Genomic DNA, 20,253 nt, shown 5'->3' with positions numbered 1-20,253 from the left:
TTGATCTTTTTCTTTCTTTCTTTTTTTTTTTTTAAATCTTCTGACTGCTGAATTTGCTTATTTGTTCTAATAATATTTTGGTGGATTCTTTGGGTTTACTAAGTTTAAGACCATGTTGTTGGCGAACTGAGGATTTGTATTTTTCAATTTTTCAAACTTAACTACTATGTTGAATAAAAGTGGTGAAAGTCTGAATCCATGCTTTGTTCCAGATCTTAGAAAGTTTTCAACTTTTCCCTGTTCATTATGAAATTAACTGTGGACTTCTTACATATGGCTTTTATGATGTTGAATTATATTCTGACCTTGTCTAATTTGTTCAGAGTTTTTAATCTTGAAGAGAGATTGGATTTTATCAAATGCTTTTTCTGCATCTACTGAGATGATCATATAGTTTTTATCCTTCATTCACTTGACGTGTTGTGTCACATTTACTGATTTATGTGCGTCAAAGCATCTCTTAGATGAATTCCCTTGGTTAGATGGATAATCTGTTGGATATGCTGTTGGATTCAGATGGCTAGTACTTTGTTGAGGATTTTGCATCTGTGTTCAACAGGGATATTGGCCTATAGCTTTCTTTTTGTTGTTGTTGTAGCCCTTGTTTGGCCTTGGTATCAGAATAATGCTGGCCTCAAATAATGTGTTTGGAAGAATTCTAGGGTTTGGAATTATTTGGGCAATGTTCATATTCATTTTTTTACATATTTGGTAGAATTCAGAATTGAAACCATCTGGCTCTGGACTTTCCTTTTGTGGGAGGCATTTTATTACTGATTTAATCTCATTATTATTGATCTGTTAAGATTTTTCTATTTCTTCATGATTCTATCTTTGTGAGATGTACGTGTTCAGGAATTTACCTATTTCTTACAAAATATCAACTCTTAGTATACAGTTGTTTGTGATAATCTCTAAGATCCTTTGTATGTCTGTGATGTCAGTTACAGTGTCTCCATTTTTATCTCTGATTTATTTATATACAGACATTTTTTTAGTGTAGCTAAGGTTTTTTTTTTTAACTCAGCATTTTGCTGATTCTTTATTGATTTTTTTGTGTGTGTGCACTTTATTTATTTTTGCTCATCCTTCTAAATCTTCTACTAATTTTGAGTATGGTTTGTTCTGTTTTTCTATTTCCTTGAGACTCAAGAATAAATTGTTTTGAGATTTTCCTACTTTTTTGACATTGGCATTGACTGTTATACACTTCCCTGTTTTGCTTTTGCTGTTCCATAAATAATGGCATTTCCATTGTCATTTGTCTCAAGACGTTTTTTAAATTTTTTTTCTATATTTCTTTATGGATCAATTGGTGATTCAGAAGTCATTTATTTAATATTCATGTATTTGAGTAGTTACCAAAGTCTTTCTTGTTGTTATTTTCTAGTTTTATTACACTGTAGTTATAAAAAAAATACTAAATGTGTTTTTTAGTTTTTCAAAATTTGTTGAGACTTGTTCTTTGGCCTACCATATGATCTGTCATGGAGAATGTTCCATGTACTTTTAAAAAGAATATGTATTCTGTAGCTTTTGCGTGGAATGTTCTGTAAATGTCTATTAGGTTCATTGGTCTAGAGTACAGTTTACTATTTGTTACTGTGTTAATTTTCTGTCTGGATGATCTGTTCTTTGTTGAAAATGGGGTGTTAAAGTCTATACTATTATTGTATTGGATTCTAGCTCTCCTTTTCTATTTGCTTTATATATCTGGGTACTCTGATATTGGGTGCATATATATTTGTAATTATTATTTTCTTTTGCTGAATTGAATCCATCATATAATGACTTTGTTTTAATTGCTTTTGATTTAAAGTCTACTTTATCTAAGCATGACCTTACTTTCTTTTGGATTCCATTTGTATGGGATATCTTTTTCCATCCCTCCACTATTGACTATGTTCATTCTTAGAAATGAATGAATTTTTTTGTAAACACTATATAGTTAAGTCTTATTTTTTAATTCATTCACTCTTTTAATTGGATAATTTAATCTATTTATATTTAAGATGATCATCAATAGGTAAAGTCCTATTACTGCCATTTTATTACTTGTTTTCTAGTTTTTCAATAGTCTTTTTCTTTCTCCCCCTTTTATAGCCTTCCGTTGTTGTGAAATGTTTTCATTCTTTGCATATTATTTTTGGTGTATCTGATTACAGGTTTTTCTTTTGTGGTTACAGTGAGGCTTATGAAAATCTCTTTTGATTATTAGAAGCTATTTTGAACTGAGAACTTAATTTTGATTGTAAGGATAGGAAAAGAAAGAAAAATAGTAATTTTAAAACTCTATACTTCCTATATTTTGAATTTTTGACCTATTTTGCATTTTGTATTACATTTTTTTTTCTTTTGGTCTCAAGGATTGAACCCCAGGGACACTCAACCCTAAGTCCTTTTATTTTATTTATTTATTTTTTATTTTGAGACAGGGTATCACTAAGTCCCTGAGGGTGGCTTTAATCTTGGAGTCCTCCTGCCTCAGTCTCACCTGCCGCTGGGATTACAGGCATGTACCACTGCACCCAGCTTATCTTTTAACATTAATGTTTTTTTGTTTGTTTGTTTGGTTTTTTTTTTGGTGCTGGGGATTGAATCCAGGGCTTTGTAAATGTAAGGCAAGCACTCTACCAACTGAGCTGTATTCCCAGCCCCTTAATGTGTCTTTTATCATTTTTGTTTTGTTTTTTAGATTTCATACTAATGATATAAATGGTTTATGCACCAATTTACAATATTAGAACATTCTGAATTTCTTTGTGTATTTACTCTTACTAATGAGTTTTAAACATTAGAGCATTTTCTTCTTACTTATTGGCATTGCTTTCCTTCAATTTGAAGAATTCCCTTCAGCATTTTTTGTAATAGAGATGTCATGGTAATAAATTCTCTCAACTCTTTTTGTCTAGAAATGGTTTTTCTCTCTCTTCACTGCTAAAGCACAGTTTTGCTGAGTGCAGTAATCCTGGCTGACAATCCGCCCTCCCCTTTAACTGTGAATATCTCATCCTATTTCCATCTTAAATGTTAGGTTTCTGCAGAGAAGTCTGATATCAGGCAGACTGGAAGACTTATATGTGTTGTTTTGTTTTTCTTGCTGCTTTTAGAATCCTTTGTTTTTAATCTTTGGAAGCTTGGTTATAATGTAACTTGATTGGGTTGAATGTGATGGTTGACCTTTGATGTTCTTACACCTGGACATTTGTATACTTCCCTGAGTTTGGGGAATTTTCTGATAGTTCTCTTTGAATAGGCTTTCTATTCTCGGCATTCTTTTTTTTTTTTTTTTTAGAATTTTTAAAATATTTATTTATTTATTTATTTTAGTTTTTTAGTTTCGGCAGACACAACATCTTTGTTTGTATGTGGTGCTGAGGATCGAACCCGGGCCGCACACATGCCAGGCGAGCACGCTACCACTTGAGCCACGTCCCCAGCCCCATATTCTTGGCATTCTTGAGTCCTCTTGAACCCCAGTAACATGAATATTGTTTTCATTTAATGCTATCCTATAAGCTTTGTTCATTCTTCTTTTTCTCTCTTGATTGATTATATTCAAATAGCCTGTTTCAAGTTCACTGACTCTTTGCTTTAATTGATTTGCTAGTGATTTTATCATTGATGCCTTCTATCACATTTTCATTCTATTTATTGTGGTTTTCAGCTCCAGGATATTTATTTTTTTAAGATATTTTTCTTTAGTTGTAGATGGACACAATGACTTTATTTTATTTATTTATTTTTATGTGGTACCAAGGATTGAACCCAGTGCCTCAGATGTGCTAGGCGAGCGCTCTACCACTAAGCCACAACCCCAGCTCTTTTTTTTTAAATATTTCAACATATTTATTAAGTTTCTCTGATAAATTACTGAATTGTTTCTTTGTATTTTCTTGAAGTTGGCTGAGTTTTCTTACAATATCTACTTTAGTTTTATCTAAGAGATCATACATAGTCACTGGGGTGGTTTCTGGTGCCTTATTTTGTTCATTGTATGTGTTTGTGGGGGGTCAAGTTTCCTTGAAAGTTTTTGATGTATACAGCACTATCTCTATATTGAAAGTTCAGATATTTAGTCTAATCTTTGTAATTGGTCTGTGTTTGTATACCTCATTCTAGACTATCTAAGCAGGCTCTATGTTATTTTTTACTGAGATTGTGGTTACTACCATTGTTTTAGCACTAGAGGGTACATGAAGCACAAGTTTGTTCCAGATTCACAATGGGTGTGTTATTTAAGGGTGAACTAGGGGAGTACTTTAAAAAGGTAGTCCATCCCTGCTGGTCCTGAAAGTCTCCATTTGATATCAGGGTGGTCTCAGATGTACACCAAATTGTTGGACCATGGTTGGGCACAGGGCCTCACCATGTCTGTCCTTTAACCCTGAAGCCACAACTTAACCCACTTTCCTCTTCTTCGGTCCAAACAGTGACTGTGTTGTGCTGCCTGGGGATAGGTCAAGGACAGGGAGGCAATCTTGTAGTTATCGTGGCTACTGTGAGGTTGGATCTCATCCAGAGTTCACAGCTCATTAAGACAGGTGCATCCTATATGCAGGACGAAGTCCCACAGTGCTGTGGCCTGCTAGGTGCTGTGGTCTGTGGTCCAATACCACCATAGTGGATTGGATGTTTTATGGTCCAAAATTAGGCTGTGCCACTCAGTCTACAGTTCTTCCTGGAAATGGAGTAGATTTAGAGTTTCTATTTGTGGACTTTGCCTGGAAATAGAGGCCATTGGATTCTTTCTAGTGTTGAGTTTCACCATGCAGACCCACTACTGAGTTCTAAGACATAGTCCTATGCTTATTTCCCTGTCCTACCCTCTAGCAGATGAAGTCTGTCTCTATCCTCTATTGCTTGAGGTTGAGGTATGTGCCTGAACACAACTCTGTTTGCAGGTTTCTTCCTGACTCCAAGGCAGTCCAGAGGCTCCATCCACAGGCACTGGTCTAGGACTAGGGGCAATGGGGCACTGCTTACCCCTGGATTTCAGATCATGGTCCAGAAACTAGTCTAAGCACTTCAAGAAAAAGAGAGAGAGAGAGAGAGAGAGTATTTTTAATTAATCATCATAATTATCATCATAATAATCCTTTTTATAGATGAAGAAACAGACATGATTCTTAAGTAGAATTAAGAATTGAGGCAATGTGAACTTTATTTATATTGATGTGTATAATGTATGAATTTATTTTGAGGGTCATAAATTATGCACTTATGAATACAAATCAATAGAAATCAAGTCAAAGAATATACATGAGCAATTTACAGAAAAGGAAATGTAAAATATTAATATAATATTCAGTCTCTTTAATTGGGAAATGAAACTTAGGAGAAATGCCATCTCGTTTTCATTAAGTTGACATAAATTAATAAGTCTGATGCCAAGTATTGGTGACAAAGTAAGGCAACAGGAATTGTCACACACTGCTAATGTGAGTAAAAATTTCTATAGTTACTTTGAAGAGTAATTTGGGAATTCCTTAGAAAAGCTCATATGTGCAAGTGATATATCTAATATAACAGTATTGTTTGCATTATAAAAAATTAGAAGCAATTCAGTGAAAAAGAGAAATTGGAAAACTGGCACTGTTCATACCCTAGAAAAACAACAACAATTTAAATGAGTCAACTGGAGTTACCTGTATCAGCATGAATAGATCTCAAAAATATTTGATAGTGATATGACAGAATCATATAATATTTTTAAAGAAACTATCAAATAGTGTGTATAGTGATATCTTATGGTTTTAGTTTTAATTTTCCTAATGAAATGATCAATGTAGAACATCTTTTCATGTATATATTTGCCTTCCGTATTTACTCCTAGATGAAGTGTTCATTCATATCTTTCATACAATTTGGGTTTTTTGGGGGGGGAGTGGAGTTCTATATTCTCGTTACACTTTATTAGCTATGTGATTGGAGATTTTTTTCTTTTCAGTTTGTAGCCTGTACATTTAATTTCTCAACAATATTTCAAAGGATAGAAATTTTTAACTTTGATAAAATCTAATTTTTATGTTATGGGTGGTATTTTTTATATCATACATATTTATCTAAAGGTCATACAGATTACTTCTTAGGTTTTCTTTTAGTACTCTTAATTTGAGATTTTACATTTAGGTCAATAATCAGTTCATAGTTAACTTTTATACAAAATATACAATATAGATTGCAGCTCAGTTTTAAAATTATCCAGATTTTTCATCATTATTCATTAAAAAAACTGTTCTTTCTCCACTGAATTGCTTTGAGCTTTTTGTCAAAAATTAGTTGACCACTTATTTGTGGGTCTGTTTCTGGACTGTTCCATTTAATATATTTTGATCATAATGTACTATAAATGGTGTTCTTAAAATTTATGGTTTAACTTGGTTGTTAGTATATATTCATCTTACACCCTGCAACCTAACTAAACTTACTTTTGTAATTCTAATAGACTCCACTAAAATTTTTATATAGACTATCATGTTTCTGCACATAAGGACGATTTTACACTTTTCTGTTATAGATACTTTTATTTTGTTCTTTTGCCTTATTCCCTGGCCCAACTTGTATGATTTTGAATAGAGATGGGGAAAACAAATACATTCCATTTTTCCTGTTCTTAAGAGTAAAGCATTTCGTCTTTCACTGTTATGTATGAAGTTAAGCATGGAGGTAGAAAGACAAATGAGGGGTAAAAGTTGGGGTAATTATTAAGAAGACCTTATATTAGGGTTCAGCATCCCTAATCTAAAAATACAAAAATCTGAAAGACTCCAGATCTGCAATTTTTGTGTACCAATGTGACACCACAGTGAAAAATTCCATACTTGTTTCGAGAGGACAGGTAGGTCTCAGTCAAAATGAAGACACACTCATGAAAAAGAATGACTTCATGGGCTGGGGTTGTAGCTCAGTGGTAGAGTTCTTGCCTGGCACATGTGAGGCACTTGGTTCAATTCTCAGCACCATATTAAAAAAATAAAGGTATTGTGTCCATCTACAACTAAAAAATATTTTAAAAAAATGACTTCATGACTTTTGTTGGTAAATGGATGGATCTGGAGATTGTCATGCTAAGTGAAATAAGCCAATCCCCAAAACTAAAGGCTGAATTTTCTCTCTGATAAGTGGATGCTAACACACAATAAGGGGTGTGGGGAGAAGAATAGAAGTTTATTAGATTAGATAAAGGGGAATGAAGGGAAGGGAGGGAGGATGGAAATAGGAAAGACAGTAGAATGAATAGGATATAACTTGACTATGTTCATAAATGAATATGCAACCAGTATAATTTCACATCATGTACAACCATAAGAATGGGTTCCTAATTAGAATAAGTTACACTCCATATATGTATAATATGTCAAAACACAGTCTGTTGTCATATATATGACAACATACACACACATACACACACACACACACACATATATATAAAGAACAAATAAGAAATTTTTTTAAAATGCAGGCATACTAAAACTATTCACGTTTAAACTTCTAGTTCTATTCCCAAGATGTGTGTATCTGTGTCTTTCTCTCATGTATGTATGTGCCTGTCTGTGTGTGTCTCTCTTATACACACACACACTCACTCACTCTCTCTCACTTTTTTCCCCTAAAATCCAAAAAATTCCCAAATCCCAAATAGTTCTAGTCCAAGCATTTCAGAGAAGGGCTGCTTAGCTTGCAATAAGCATTACCCTGAGAGGTCACATGAAACAGCTTGACAAAGGTAGAAATGAATTTATAAATAATTTGAGAAAGCAGTTAAAAGAAGTTAAGAGTACTTTTCTAGTTTTTAAAGGTTAGATTTCATTTTGTCAGAGTAACTACTAATTTTTTTACTAGTTTATGAGCAGCATGAAAATGAAAAATTTCAGCTTACTGTATGTTAGCTGTGTTAAAAACACAATACTTTTCATGTTTTATTCTAACCTTAAAACTAGAAAGTGAGTACTATTAATATTATTCCCATCTTACAAATGAAAAAACTTAGAGTTGGTGAAGTTAAATTTTAAATTGAGGGTTAGTGAGGTTAAATTTTAAAGGTTCACTAAACCAGGAAATTATGGAATTATTTTATGCATATTTTATACAGTATATATTAATTTATTTTCCATAAATAAAAAATCCTTTTTGTTCTGAATGTTACTAAGTAGCCCTTGTTCAGTCAATGACTCTCAAACCTCTTTGACCTTGACCCATTATAACAAGAAATGCATTTTACATGTTATCCCACTGTATGTTTTTTTTATTTGTGTGCATACACACACACACACACACACACACACACACACACACAAATGGTATAAGGTGTATATGCATGTATTTCTTAAAAGTACAATTGGATTTCACTAATACATTGCAATCCAAGTTTAAAAAACATTTCTCTAAGGCAGGAGAATTATAGATCAAGGGTACATTGCTATTGTGTGTGGACATTGGGAAGTGGAATATGAATCATACTGTGTCTTTGATAGTTAAGAAAAATCACTAAAAAAAAGAGTTGGCTTTTTTAAAAGATAGACCTGAGGAGTAATTTTTGTTTTGTTTTGTTTAAAAGCTCTCTGACCCTTCTGATTTACCGAGGAATGCCTTTAGAATTTTTACCATTCTGGTGGAATTTTTATGTATCGAGCATATTGATTATGCTTTGGAAACAGGACTTGCTGGTGAGTATATTTGTATTAAACTTTCTGCTAAATTCCTTTAATCCTGCTTAAACTGTATATATAATGTTGTTTCATGTATAATCATCTCTGTACATTGAATTTGGTTAAGTGCAGTGAATTTTGAGCTTCTACAGTGCAAGGATTTGCCAAGTGCTGCAAACCATGCAAAGACATGGTTCTCTCATATTGTTTACATCCAGTGAAGTAAGGTAATAGGCCACATAAGTCACTACAATGTATGGCAGAGTAGATTGCTTTGCTATATATTGTAAAATTTCAAGGAACAGAAACAAAAGAGAACCATTCTGACTGGGGAAACTGGTGTAAGGTTTAGAAGGGAAAAAATTTTAAAAATAAGTCTGTAAGAGGATAGATTGACATTAACTTTTTTCTTTTACTTTTGATCTTTTGAGCTTACTGGTTAGTATAAATAGGGTAATAATGACTTCTTCCCTGGATTACAGCCTCATTAATCTAGTTGCCCTCCTGACCTCACCACATTTTCAATGGTCATCTCAAATTTAGCATATCCACAACAAAACTCTTTATCTTTCTCCTAAACTTGTTCCTCTCACATGTCCTTAAAAGCATTGCTATTCACCTGTGGCTCAAGTCCCAAACCAAGGAGTTGCCCTAATTCTTCCTTTTTATCAACCCTGATAGTAACCTATCAGCAAATCCTGTCAGTATCTTTCCAAAAAATAGTAAAAGTTCATTTACTTTTTTCTATCTCCACTGTTGCCACCCTAGTTCAACTTGTCATCACTGGTTTTCTGTGTTCACTCTTGCCTTTCCAAGTTACTGACTTTATATTATAGCCAGTTTAATTATCATTTCCTTGTTTAAGATCCTTTAGTGGCTTATTACTCTTAGAGGGAAAACAATAACAAACTCTTTAAGAAGCCCGACTTTTGATCTGCCACTTATGTATTCATCCTTTCCACATACTGCATTTCCCCACACTATTCCAGACACTCTGGTCTTCATTCCTTTTCCTAACTTAGGCTCTTTGCCTAAGTTAACATTTAAGGGATGGGAATGGGAAACTTGGTGTTTCCCATCGCAAAAAACACTTTTTTCCTCAGCTCATCTCATGGCTGGCTCTTCAGCCATTTGATCTCAACTAAGATGTCACCTTCTCAGGCCTTTACTGATCACCCTAACTGAAGTAGTACTACTGTCTCGCTTATTGAATTGTCTCATCATTGAATTAACTGTATTTTAAACTGGGGATTGAACTCAGGGGCCATTGAGCTATATATTCCTATCCTTTATTTTATTTTTTAAATTTTGAAACAGGGTCTCACTCAGTTGCCCAGGCTGTCCTCACACTTTGCAATTTTCCTGCCTCAGCCTCCCAAGTCATGGGATTGCAGGCAGGTACCACTACAACCAGATAGAATTAGCTTTTTAAAGTAACATTTATCACAGTGAAATTTTTAAATGTTAGTGTTTGCCTCTACTTCAGAATTTATTCACTTAACACTTATATGACTACTGCCAGACCCATGGAGTTTATATTCTTGTGGAAAGATAGAAAAATGATTAGGAAGTGCAATGAAGGAAAATGAAACTGAGTAAGAGAGATAGTAATGGAAAGGTAGGTTGAACAGTGTAATTTGAAGTTTTTTTTTTTTTTTTTTCTGAAAGGGTGATTTAAAAAGGTATCTCTGAGAAGATGAGAGCTTAATGAAGTGATAGAGTATACTAATAAGATAGAACATTCTAGGTAGAGATAACATTAGGAACCTTTCTTTTATCTAGTGTTGTACCTTAGCATCCAAAAACTACATAGATGCTCAGAAAATCTGTATAGGCTGTATAAAATGACATTCTGTAAAGTTTTAACTATGAACCAAATTAGCCATAATTCAGTCACTTTGGGTTCACTCTGCTTTATCATTTTCCATTTTTTTCATGTTGTTACTCTTATGATGTAAAAAAAGCATTTTTTAAATTACAGCTTTATAGTTATACATAGTAGCTGTGTTCATCCTGACAAACTCATAAGTGCATGGAGTTTGATTTCAGTTCATGATTCCCCCTTATCCATCCCCCTTTTTCCTTCCCATCCTTTCTCCCTTGTCCCATATTCCTTCCTCTACTCTACTAGACTTCCTTTCACTTGTCTATTTATTTATCTTTGATTGGTTTTACCTATGTATAAAGGTGAAGTTCCCTGTAGTACATTTATATATGCACATAACATGATTTTTTTAAGAGTTCATTCTGCATCACCTTCCTTTACCCACCCCTTTACTCTTCCTCTCAGTCACCTACTACATTACTGGCCTTGCCTTTATCTTTATGTTATCCTATCCTTTCTTATATATAAAAGCATTTTTTAACTTAATTATGATAGGCCTTTGGCATCAAATATTTAACCCTTGTCACTTGCAAATGACTCAATGTAATAATTTTTGTTGGGATAATAATACCTCAAAGATGAAGAATAAAGAAAATAATGAAAAAAGTAACATGAATTTGAATCTGTCTTATATGAAGGATTTGTTATTCAGCAAGTATGGAAACCTAGCATCTTCATTTTAATGGCAATATTCTTTTTTTGGAATGGAAATTTTCTTATGCATATGAGGAATCTTCCCATTTTACAAGTGTTTCTCATGCATCTAGTTAATACTCAACTGCTATTATTTCTAACAATTGCATAAAATTCTGTGGAGCACGTATAAGGTTACTATATCTTATTTTGCATCGTTTCCATTTTGTAGTATAATAATGCTGAAATTAACCTTCCAGTGTTCATTTTCCTAATATTGAACAATTTTCTTTCATAAAACACAAACATGAAATTACTGGATCAAAACATGTTTTATTTATTCATTTTTCTAAATTTTGATACAAAATTTTTTACCTTTTAATTTTGATATAAACTGTTTTCCTGAAGATTTTTTTTCTTAACCAGTATATACTGCTACCAACCTATATGCATGTACCAGTTTTTCCATTCATTATTCAATATTTCTTAAAAGCTTCAATAATTTAGGGATTGGAAACATACATCAATATTGCCTTAATTTTCTTGTCTTATAATAAAGGATATTTCCTACTTCTGTTGTTGGTTTTTGTTTTTTGTTTTGTTTTGTTTTGTTTTGTTTTGTTTTGTTTTTTTTGCTCTTAAAAGTTTGTGTCGAAGCCTGTAGCTTTCTTAACAATTGATTTTTTTTTTTTTTTTTTTGGTCAGGGAGAAAAACACTTTTATTTTTTATTATTAAAACTGAAAAGATCATTGTCCTATAAAGACTTCTATATATTAAGCTTCATATTGTCAGCTATGGATATTTTTCTTAGTCTCTATTTTCTTTTTAAGTTTACTAGAAGAAAAAACAATAGGGACCTTGAAATTCATCAGTTATTCTTTAAAGAAAGGAGGAAACTGAAATCCATAGAGGACAAGCTGACTTTTTTGTCTGCTGCTTTATCAGTGGACTGGCTTGATTATCATTCTGAATATTAGGAATTTGCTGAGATTGGAGGTTTTGAGTATTTTTGAGGAAATAGTAGAGAAAACGAGTCAAATGTTAATTTTAGGCATATTACTGACAGCATTATATAGGATAGACAATAAAAAAAAAGAGGCTTGAACAAGAAAAATCAATAAAAAAAGTATTTTAACTATTATCAGAGATAAAGAAACTTTTTTTTTTTTTTTTTTTTTAATTATGGAAAGCTGGGTGCAGTGGTGCACATCTGTAATCCTAGCTGCTAAGGAAACTGATGCAAGTTCCAGGCAAACCTGGGCAACTTAGTAAGAGCCTGTCTCAAAATTAAAGGAAAAGAAAAAAGACTAGGGATGTGATAGCATACTTGTCTAGCATGTACAAGGCTCTGGTTTCCATCCCCAATATCACCAAAGAACAAAAAGAAAAGAAAATGGTGGGAATATATTTATATCACATGTGAATCATGGGGCACCAGAGAGCTAGGAAAAGTAAGGAGAAGGTAGAACTCAAGAAGAATTGTTAATTGATTTATTTTTAGGTTTATCTAAGCAAATCATGAATATGATGGTCATTTGGGCATAAAATTTAACTTTGGGTGAATTTTAAGCTATTAACAAGCTCAGTTTTCCTTTGTCTGTAAAAGTCATTGCCAGTTTATTAAAATAACAGTTACTTTTATTCATATTGTATATATAAAACCACATCTTTTTTCTATTGCTAAGATGAATTTTTTTAAAGATAATTTTCATTTATCTGTGTCTTTTCAATTTTAGGAATTCCATCCTCAGATTCTAGGAATGCAAATCTCTATTTTTTGGATGTTGTGCAACAGGCCAATACTATTTTCCATCTTTTTGACAAGCAGTTTAATGATCACCTTATGCCACTAATAAGGTAAGTTACGTTGTCATATTTTTATTGGTATTTCAAAGGATATTTAGAATAGTTTTATTAAATTTTAAAAATACATATTCATGAAAGCATCAAATAGGATGGAGGTGTGAAATGAAAAGATCTTTTCCTTCTTCCTTGCATTCTTGTTTTCTCTTTCTACTGTGCTATTAAGTTTTGTTGCATTTGAAAAGACTTAATCTGTCCTAAATCTAAAATTGAAATCTAATGTTAAAGAGGTCCTACAGCTTAATGCAACTCAGCATATTTACTCCTTCCAAGGATCTAATAGACACAATCCACCTGTAGCTGCTTGTTATATAAAGATGTACAAAAAAATTTATGAGATTAATAGGACAAATTTTAATGAGACACTAATATCTGGTTTATATCTTTATATCAATTTTATGAACTTTTAAAGAATATGAGAAATAAGAAATATGTATTATGCGAATATGTTTTAACCGATTTTTATGTAGTACCATTATTGACAAGAGAAACTATTCTTATAAAAGAAAAATTTTAGATATGTTGTTATAAACATTGATATACCAAGACTGCCTCAGAAACAATTTCAAGAGTGAAGTCACTTGTGATCCATGAATCATACTTTGAAGGGAATTTGCTTTTTAAAGAGCTGTTGCCACATAGCAAAAAACTCACATGGTGTTTGGGTTGCTTATTCTTTAATATTTCAGGTGTTTTTAATATTTTGGCAGCATTCAGAAGGCAAATATAATTGTCAGGGCTTTTTATTATTGTTGCTTATTTTACTTTAGGGACAATAAATACAACTGTTCCTCTCCAAATTATTGTTAATGATTTACTATATTCTTAAGAGTCTAGTGATACCTTGTGAATTTTCTGAGTGTTTTACCAACTATTTACTTATAAATTAAACCATATAGTTCCAAATTAAACATGTTTGTATTCTTAAGGGCTGTTTCCTCAGAGATGAGAATAGCAAATTTAACTCTTCTTCCTTTCCTTTTAGTGGATAATTGTTTTCTTATGTGACTACTGTAATAAACTGGGCATATGAACGTAAATTTTGTACTTCTTGGATTTATGATCATGTCTGTTGGTACATACATATGAATATGAAAAACTTAGAAATTAGGCTATTAATGCATTTTTTTCCTCCTTTAAATCTACAATAGCTCTTCTCCTAAGTTATCTGAATGCCTTCAGAAGAAAAAAGAAATAATTGAGCAAATGGAGATGAAATTGGATACTGGCATTGATAGGCAAGTTGCTGTTTTTCTTTGGAATTTTTAAAAATTATATAAATATTATAGCAGCAAAAAAAATTTTTAGAGAAACTTATTTGAATTCCACCGTCTTGCTGTAACATTTGATGTTATTTTTGTGAATGACTTTTAACCTTATTAGAATGTTAATTGAACTCCCAAGTTATTTTATTTCTGAAAGTAAGTATATTTAGATATACTTTTAAACTAGATTCCATTAAAAATCATTTTTTGTAAGCACCCCATCTCCACTCTAGATACTCACAAACTACAAAATCCATTAAAAATGGTGTGTAATATATAGTATTATATTTATTTAGAACTTCCAGGCTTATGTATGAAATCTTTTAAATAAATACAGTAATTTTCTAAAAGTACTTCTAATATTTGTTGAAGATAATTACCTGCTCATAGTACAGAGCCCAAGGGGTCTGTCTGGGTTTTTTTCTTTTCAATTCCCTATATTTTTTATTGGTACATTAGTCTATCTGTTTTGGGGATGATGATGTTCATATATTTATTGATGATGATAGTATCTACCGATTATCAAGCATTTGCTATATGCCAAGCACAATATAAGGGCCTTTACCTATATTATTTCATGTATTAGGTAGGAACTACTATTTCCATTTTACAGATGAGGAAATGGAGACTTTAATAAATTTGCTCAAAACCACACAGGTAATGATGGTAGAGCTGGAACTCTTTAAAACCCATGGTACTAAGATTTGGGTATAGATTTGTATTTCTGTAATTCTACTTTCTCTTGTTCAGTAAAGCATTTTTGAATATAGATTTTAATAGCCTTATTTAAAAGATAACTGAGAATCTAACTTATGCAAATATCGAACATTTTTACTTTATGTGTAATAAGAAATTACTTGCAACTCACCTTGCAATTCACTTGCAATTGACCTTCACACTAAGACTGAGAACTATTGACTATATGGTATGTGATAATAAAGGGGAAGTAAAAATAGAATAAAAAGTTGGAAAAAGAAAGGGTGTTATAAAATCATTCAGAGTAGTTTACTGAAGAATAGGTTTAAAAGAATCTTGAAACTTTGTCTTACTGTTTTTCCCAGCTTTACTGAAGTTTAATTAACAGATAAAATTTGTTTACATGTAAAGTGTATAATAAGTTTTGACATATTTGCACTTTGTAAAATGATTACCACAGGGGTTGGGGTTGTGGCTTAGTGATAGAGCTGAGGCACTGGATTCAATCCTCGGCACCACATAAAAATACATAAAATAAAGGTATTGTGTCCACTACAACTAAAAAAACCATTTTTTAAAAAAATGATTATCACAAGAAAGCTAATTAAACATTTCCATCAGTACATGGTTACCATTTTTTTCTTGTGATGAAAAGGCATATGATCTACTCTTTCAGCAAAGTATGAAAATAGTATTATTAGTTATAGTCACCATACTGTACTTTAGATCTCCAGAACGTATTAAATTCTGCCCAACTGAAACTTTGTACTCTGACTCCGTATTTCCTCTACCACTCTCTCCCTCACAGTTCTTGGCATCCACCATTCTACTCTGTACTTCTATGGGTTTGATTTTTTTTTTTAATTCCACATATGAGATCATGTAGTATTTGTCATTCTGTATTTGACTTATTTTATTTAGTTTAATGTCCTCCAGGTTCATCCATGTTGTCACAAATGGCAGGATTTCTTTATTTTATGGCTCATTAGTACTCTGTGTATAAGTATACACATTTTCTTTGTTCATTCATTTTTCACTGGAAATTTAGGTTGTTTCCATATTTTATTTATTTATTTGTTTGTTTGTTTATTTGTTTATTTATTTATTTTAAAGAGAGAGAGAGAGAGGAGAGAGAGAATTTTTTAATGTTTATTTTTTAGTTCTCGGCGGACACAACATCTTTGTTGGTATGTGGTGCTGAGGATCGAACCCGGGCCGCACGCATGCCAGGCGAGCGCGCTACCGCTTGAGCCACATCCCCGGCCCTGTTTCCATATTTTACCTATTGGGAATAATGCTACAGTTAACCTGGGAGAGCACATATGTCTTCAAGATATTAATTTCATTTCTGTGGAATATATACCCAGTAGTGAGTTTGCTGGATAATATAGTAAAGTAGTTCTACTTTTAATTTTTTGAGGAATTGCCATACTATTTTTCCATGATGGCTGTATCAGTTTACATTCCCACTTTAGCATGCAGAAGTTTCATTTTCTCCACATCCTAGCCAACACTTAGCATCTCTTGTCTAAGCCATCCTGGCATGTATAAAGTGATATCTCATTGTGTTTTTTATTTTCATTTTTCTGATGACTAGTAATGTTGAGACATTTCATATATCTCTTGGCCATTTGTATGTCTTCTTTTGAAAAATATTTATTCAGGTCCTTTGCCCTTTTAAAATTTGTGTTATTTGATTTTTTTCTCCTATTGAGTTGTTTGAATTCTTTATATAATATATTCTGGATACCTTTACGAGATATATGTCTTTGAATATATTTTCCCCTATCTGTAGGTTCTGTCTTCACTATGTTAGTTATTTTCTTTGCTAAAAAGAAGATCTTTAGTTTGATGCACTCTTACTTATATAGTTTTGCTTTATTGTCTGTGTTTCTGGTGGCCTATCAAAAACCATTGCTAGAACCAATGTCAAGGAGTTTTTGCCTGTGTTTTCTTCTGGTAGTTTTACATCTTAAGGTCTTATGTTAAAGTCTCCATTTTGAATTGATTTTGTGTATATGAGAAGATAAAGTTCCAGTTTTATTCTTCTGTATGTGGACAACCAGTTTTTACAGCACCATAAAACAAAGAGGCTGTTCTTTCCCTGTTGTACATCTTTGGCACCCTTATCTCAAAGATGAGTTGAATTCAGGAAGTGTGATGTCTCTAGTTTTCTTCTTCTTGCTCAAGATGGCTTTGGCTATTCAGGATTTTTCTGATTCCATATGAATTTTTGAGTTGGTTTCTTTTTTTCTGTTTCTGAAAAGTGTCACTGGAATTTTGATAGGAAATATATTGAACCTATATATCGGTTTGGACAGTATAGACATTTTAATGATATTAATTCTTACAAGCCATGAACATGAGTTGTGTTTTCATTTATTTATCTATTTTTCTTTCGGAAAGTTTTATAGTTTTCCTAGTACAAGTCTTTTACTTCTGTAGTTAACTTAATTCCTGAGTATTTTATTCTTTTTAATACTATTATAAATGGGATTGTTTCCTTAATTTCCTTTTTGGATAATTCATCAATAGTGTATAGAAACACAACTGATTTTTGTATATTGACTTTGCATCTTGTAACTTTACTGAATTCAGGTTCTGGCAGTTTTTTGATGGAGTCTTTAGGGTTTTCTGTATATAGTAACATGTCACTGAAGAGGCAATTTCACTTCTCCCTTTCCAGTTTAGGTGTCTTTTATTTCTTTTTCTAGCTTAAATTGCTTAGGCTAGGACTTCCACTACTACAGTGAATAGAAATGGTAAAAGTGGATATCCTTGTCTTTTTTTCCCTGATCTCAGGGGAAAAGCTAGATTTTCACTGTTAACAATTATATTGTCTATGGGTTCAACATATATGTCTTATATTATGTTGAGGTATATTCATTCTATACTTAAGTTTGTTAAGAATTTTTGTCATGAAATGATGTTGAATTTTGCCAACTGCTTTTTGTATCTCTTCAAAATATCATAATGTCATTCTTCATTCTGTTTATTTGGTATATCATAGCTATTGATTTGCTTATATTGACTCATTCTCGCATCCCAGGGATAAATCCTGCTTGATCATGGTGTATGGTTCTTTCAGCATGGTGTATGATTCTTTCAGTGTGCTTTTGAATTCAGTTTGCTAGGCTTTTTTTTTTTTTTTTTTAAGCAAAGTTCATCAGGGATATTGGCCTGTAATTTTCCTCTAGTGTCTTTGTCTAGCTTCAGTATCAGAGTTTGCTGGCCTTGTAAAATGAGATTGGAAGTGTTTACTGCTCCCATTTTTTTTTTTTTTTTGGAAGAGTTTGAGAAGGATTGGTGTTAATTCTTTAAACGGTTGGTAACATTCACCAGTGAAGCCATCTGGTCATGGGCTTATCTTTGTTGAGAGGTCCTTGACTGCCAGTTTAATCTCCTTTTTCATTACTGTCTGTTCAGATTTTCTAATTTCTTCATCATTTGTTTTTAGTAGGTTACATGTTTCTACAAATTTACCTATTTCTTTAATTTGTTAGTATATAATAATCTTTTGTTTCTAGTCAAGATCACATCAGATTATACATAAATAGAACTTCATTCACTATCATTATAATATGTATACATATATATTATAGATGTTACAAACATTACTTTTGACAAGTATGTATTTTCCTAACCTAAACCCTTTATGTGTAATTTGTTTCTGCTTGCTTTGCCTCAGAATACCTAAAATAAAAAATTTTTAAAAAATCACTTTTGGAAAGATATAAAAAATTTTTAAAAAATCACTTTTGGTTAGATATATGTTAAGTTTTCAAAAGTGTATGAAATATATATTTCCTGTCTTATCAATACATGAAATATTCTCTTTTGTCTTTCCATATAAGTCATAATCTTGGTGTTTTTATTACTTAATACATTAAAGGCATAGTGGTCTGTGAAGGTCTCTCAAGTGTGACCCTAAATAAAGGCTTAGCGTTCCCTTGAATTCCTAATGATAATTTTAAAGCAGTATCTATCCATTAGGCCTAAATGAACGTCTCTTGCCTTTGAAGCTCATATCTTTCCTTTCTTGTTGCTTCATTTTTCAGTCTTTTATTTCAATGCTATACATTTACTGAGAATTTGGGGCATCTGTCTCATAATTTTTCTTTTTACCTTAAATCAGGTTCTTTTTATGTCTGTGTGTGTAAACCATTCATCTTATCAATCATCTTCACTTAAACATCTACTCATATGCCTCACTGGATTGTTATCATTGGTAATAAAAACCTTAAACCGGGGCTGGGGATGTGGCTCAAGAGGTAGCGCGCTCGCCTGGCATGCGTGCGACCCGGGTTCGATCCTCAGCACCACATACCAACAAAGATGTTGTGTCCGCCGAGAACTAAAAAATAAATATTAAAAATTCATTCTCTCTCTCTCTCTCTCTCTCTCTCTCTCTCTCTCTCTCTCTCTCTCTCTCTCTCCCACTCTCTCTTAAAAAAAAAAAAAAAAAAAAAAAACCTTAAACCCAAATGCCCTACTCTACACCTACTTCTTTTTTTTTTTTTTTTTAATACCAACTTCAAACCTCCTATTTTACCAACATCTTAATTCTCCTCATGCCTATTTTCTGACCTCAGCAGGACCTCTGTCCTTTAATCTTTTCATTTTGGGTCATTCTGTTATCCTTTTCCTAACTTTACTTCATTCATTATTGTGCCCAAATCATATGGTCCATCTCTTAAATTACTGCCTTATATTTACTCTAAATCTACTTCCTTCAACCATGACTGTCACACAGACCCTAAATTCTGGATCATTCTGGTCTCTTTTATTCCTATAATTGGATGGCTATTTGCTGTTGGAGAATATCACATAATTAATATGTCACTAGTACTGTTAGAAATTCATGCCCTCGTTTCTCAGTTGGACCTTTAGTAGAATTTCTTCATCTTCCTGATTATCCCTAGATTATGAGACTCATGTTCTCCACTTGCTCTCCAAAACCTTAGTCATTCGTAAACTGATCTTTCCACTTTCTTAAACATTCTGTCTCATTTTGCCTTTGAAGATCTCTAGTAGTGAGGAAATAAGTCAGCGACAGATTTCTAAGGTCTTAAAGACTTCCTTAAATAAAGCATTCGGCAAAGAATTTTTTTCCCTGTTTGGGGCAGGGAGTCAGTAAAATAATGAGCTTTTTGGTATCAAGACCTAGATTGACTTTTTTTAAATCTAAACTTTACCAATTACAAAATAGTTTTATGGTGATATGAAAAAATTTAGTACAAATAACAAATAAAAGTCAAT

General features: G+C 32.4%; 1 protein-coding gene across 5 annotated transcripts in view; it reads left to right on the top strand.

Annotated features, from left to right (window-relative positions):
• EXOC5 (exocyst complex component 5) overlaps positions 1-20,253 on the top strand; it is a 72,656-nt gene that overhangs the window by 49,275 nt on the left and 3,128 nt on the right. For all 5 annotated transcript variants that reach the window (XM_081291522.1, XM_081291519.1, XM_081291520.1 and 2 more), the window contains 3 exons: positions 8,561-8,669; positions 12,907-13,027; positions 14,185-14,271. In XM_081291522.1, the coding sequence (XP_081147648.1) occupies positions 8,561-8,669; positions 12,907-13,027; positions 14,185-14,271 (317 nt within the window). The remainder of the gene's footprint in view (positions 1-8,560; positions 8,670-12,906; positions 13,028-14,184; positions 14,272-20,253) is intronic.

This window comes from Spermophilus citellus (genome assembly GCF_964194105.1).
Source record: "Spermophilus citellus genome assembly, chromosome: 4".
Taxonomy (NCBI): Eukaryota; Metazoa; Chordata; class Mammalia; order Rodentia; family Sciuridae; genus Spermophilus; species Spermophilus citellus.
This window is presented reverse-complemented; position numbering and strand designations above follow the sequence as displayed.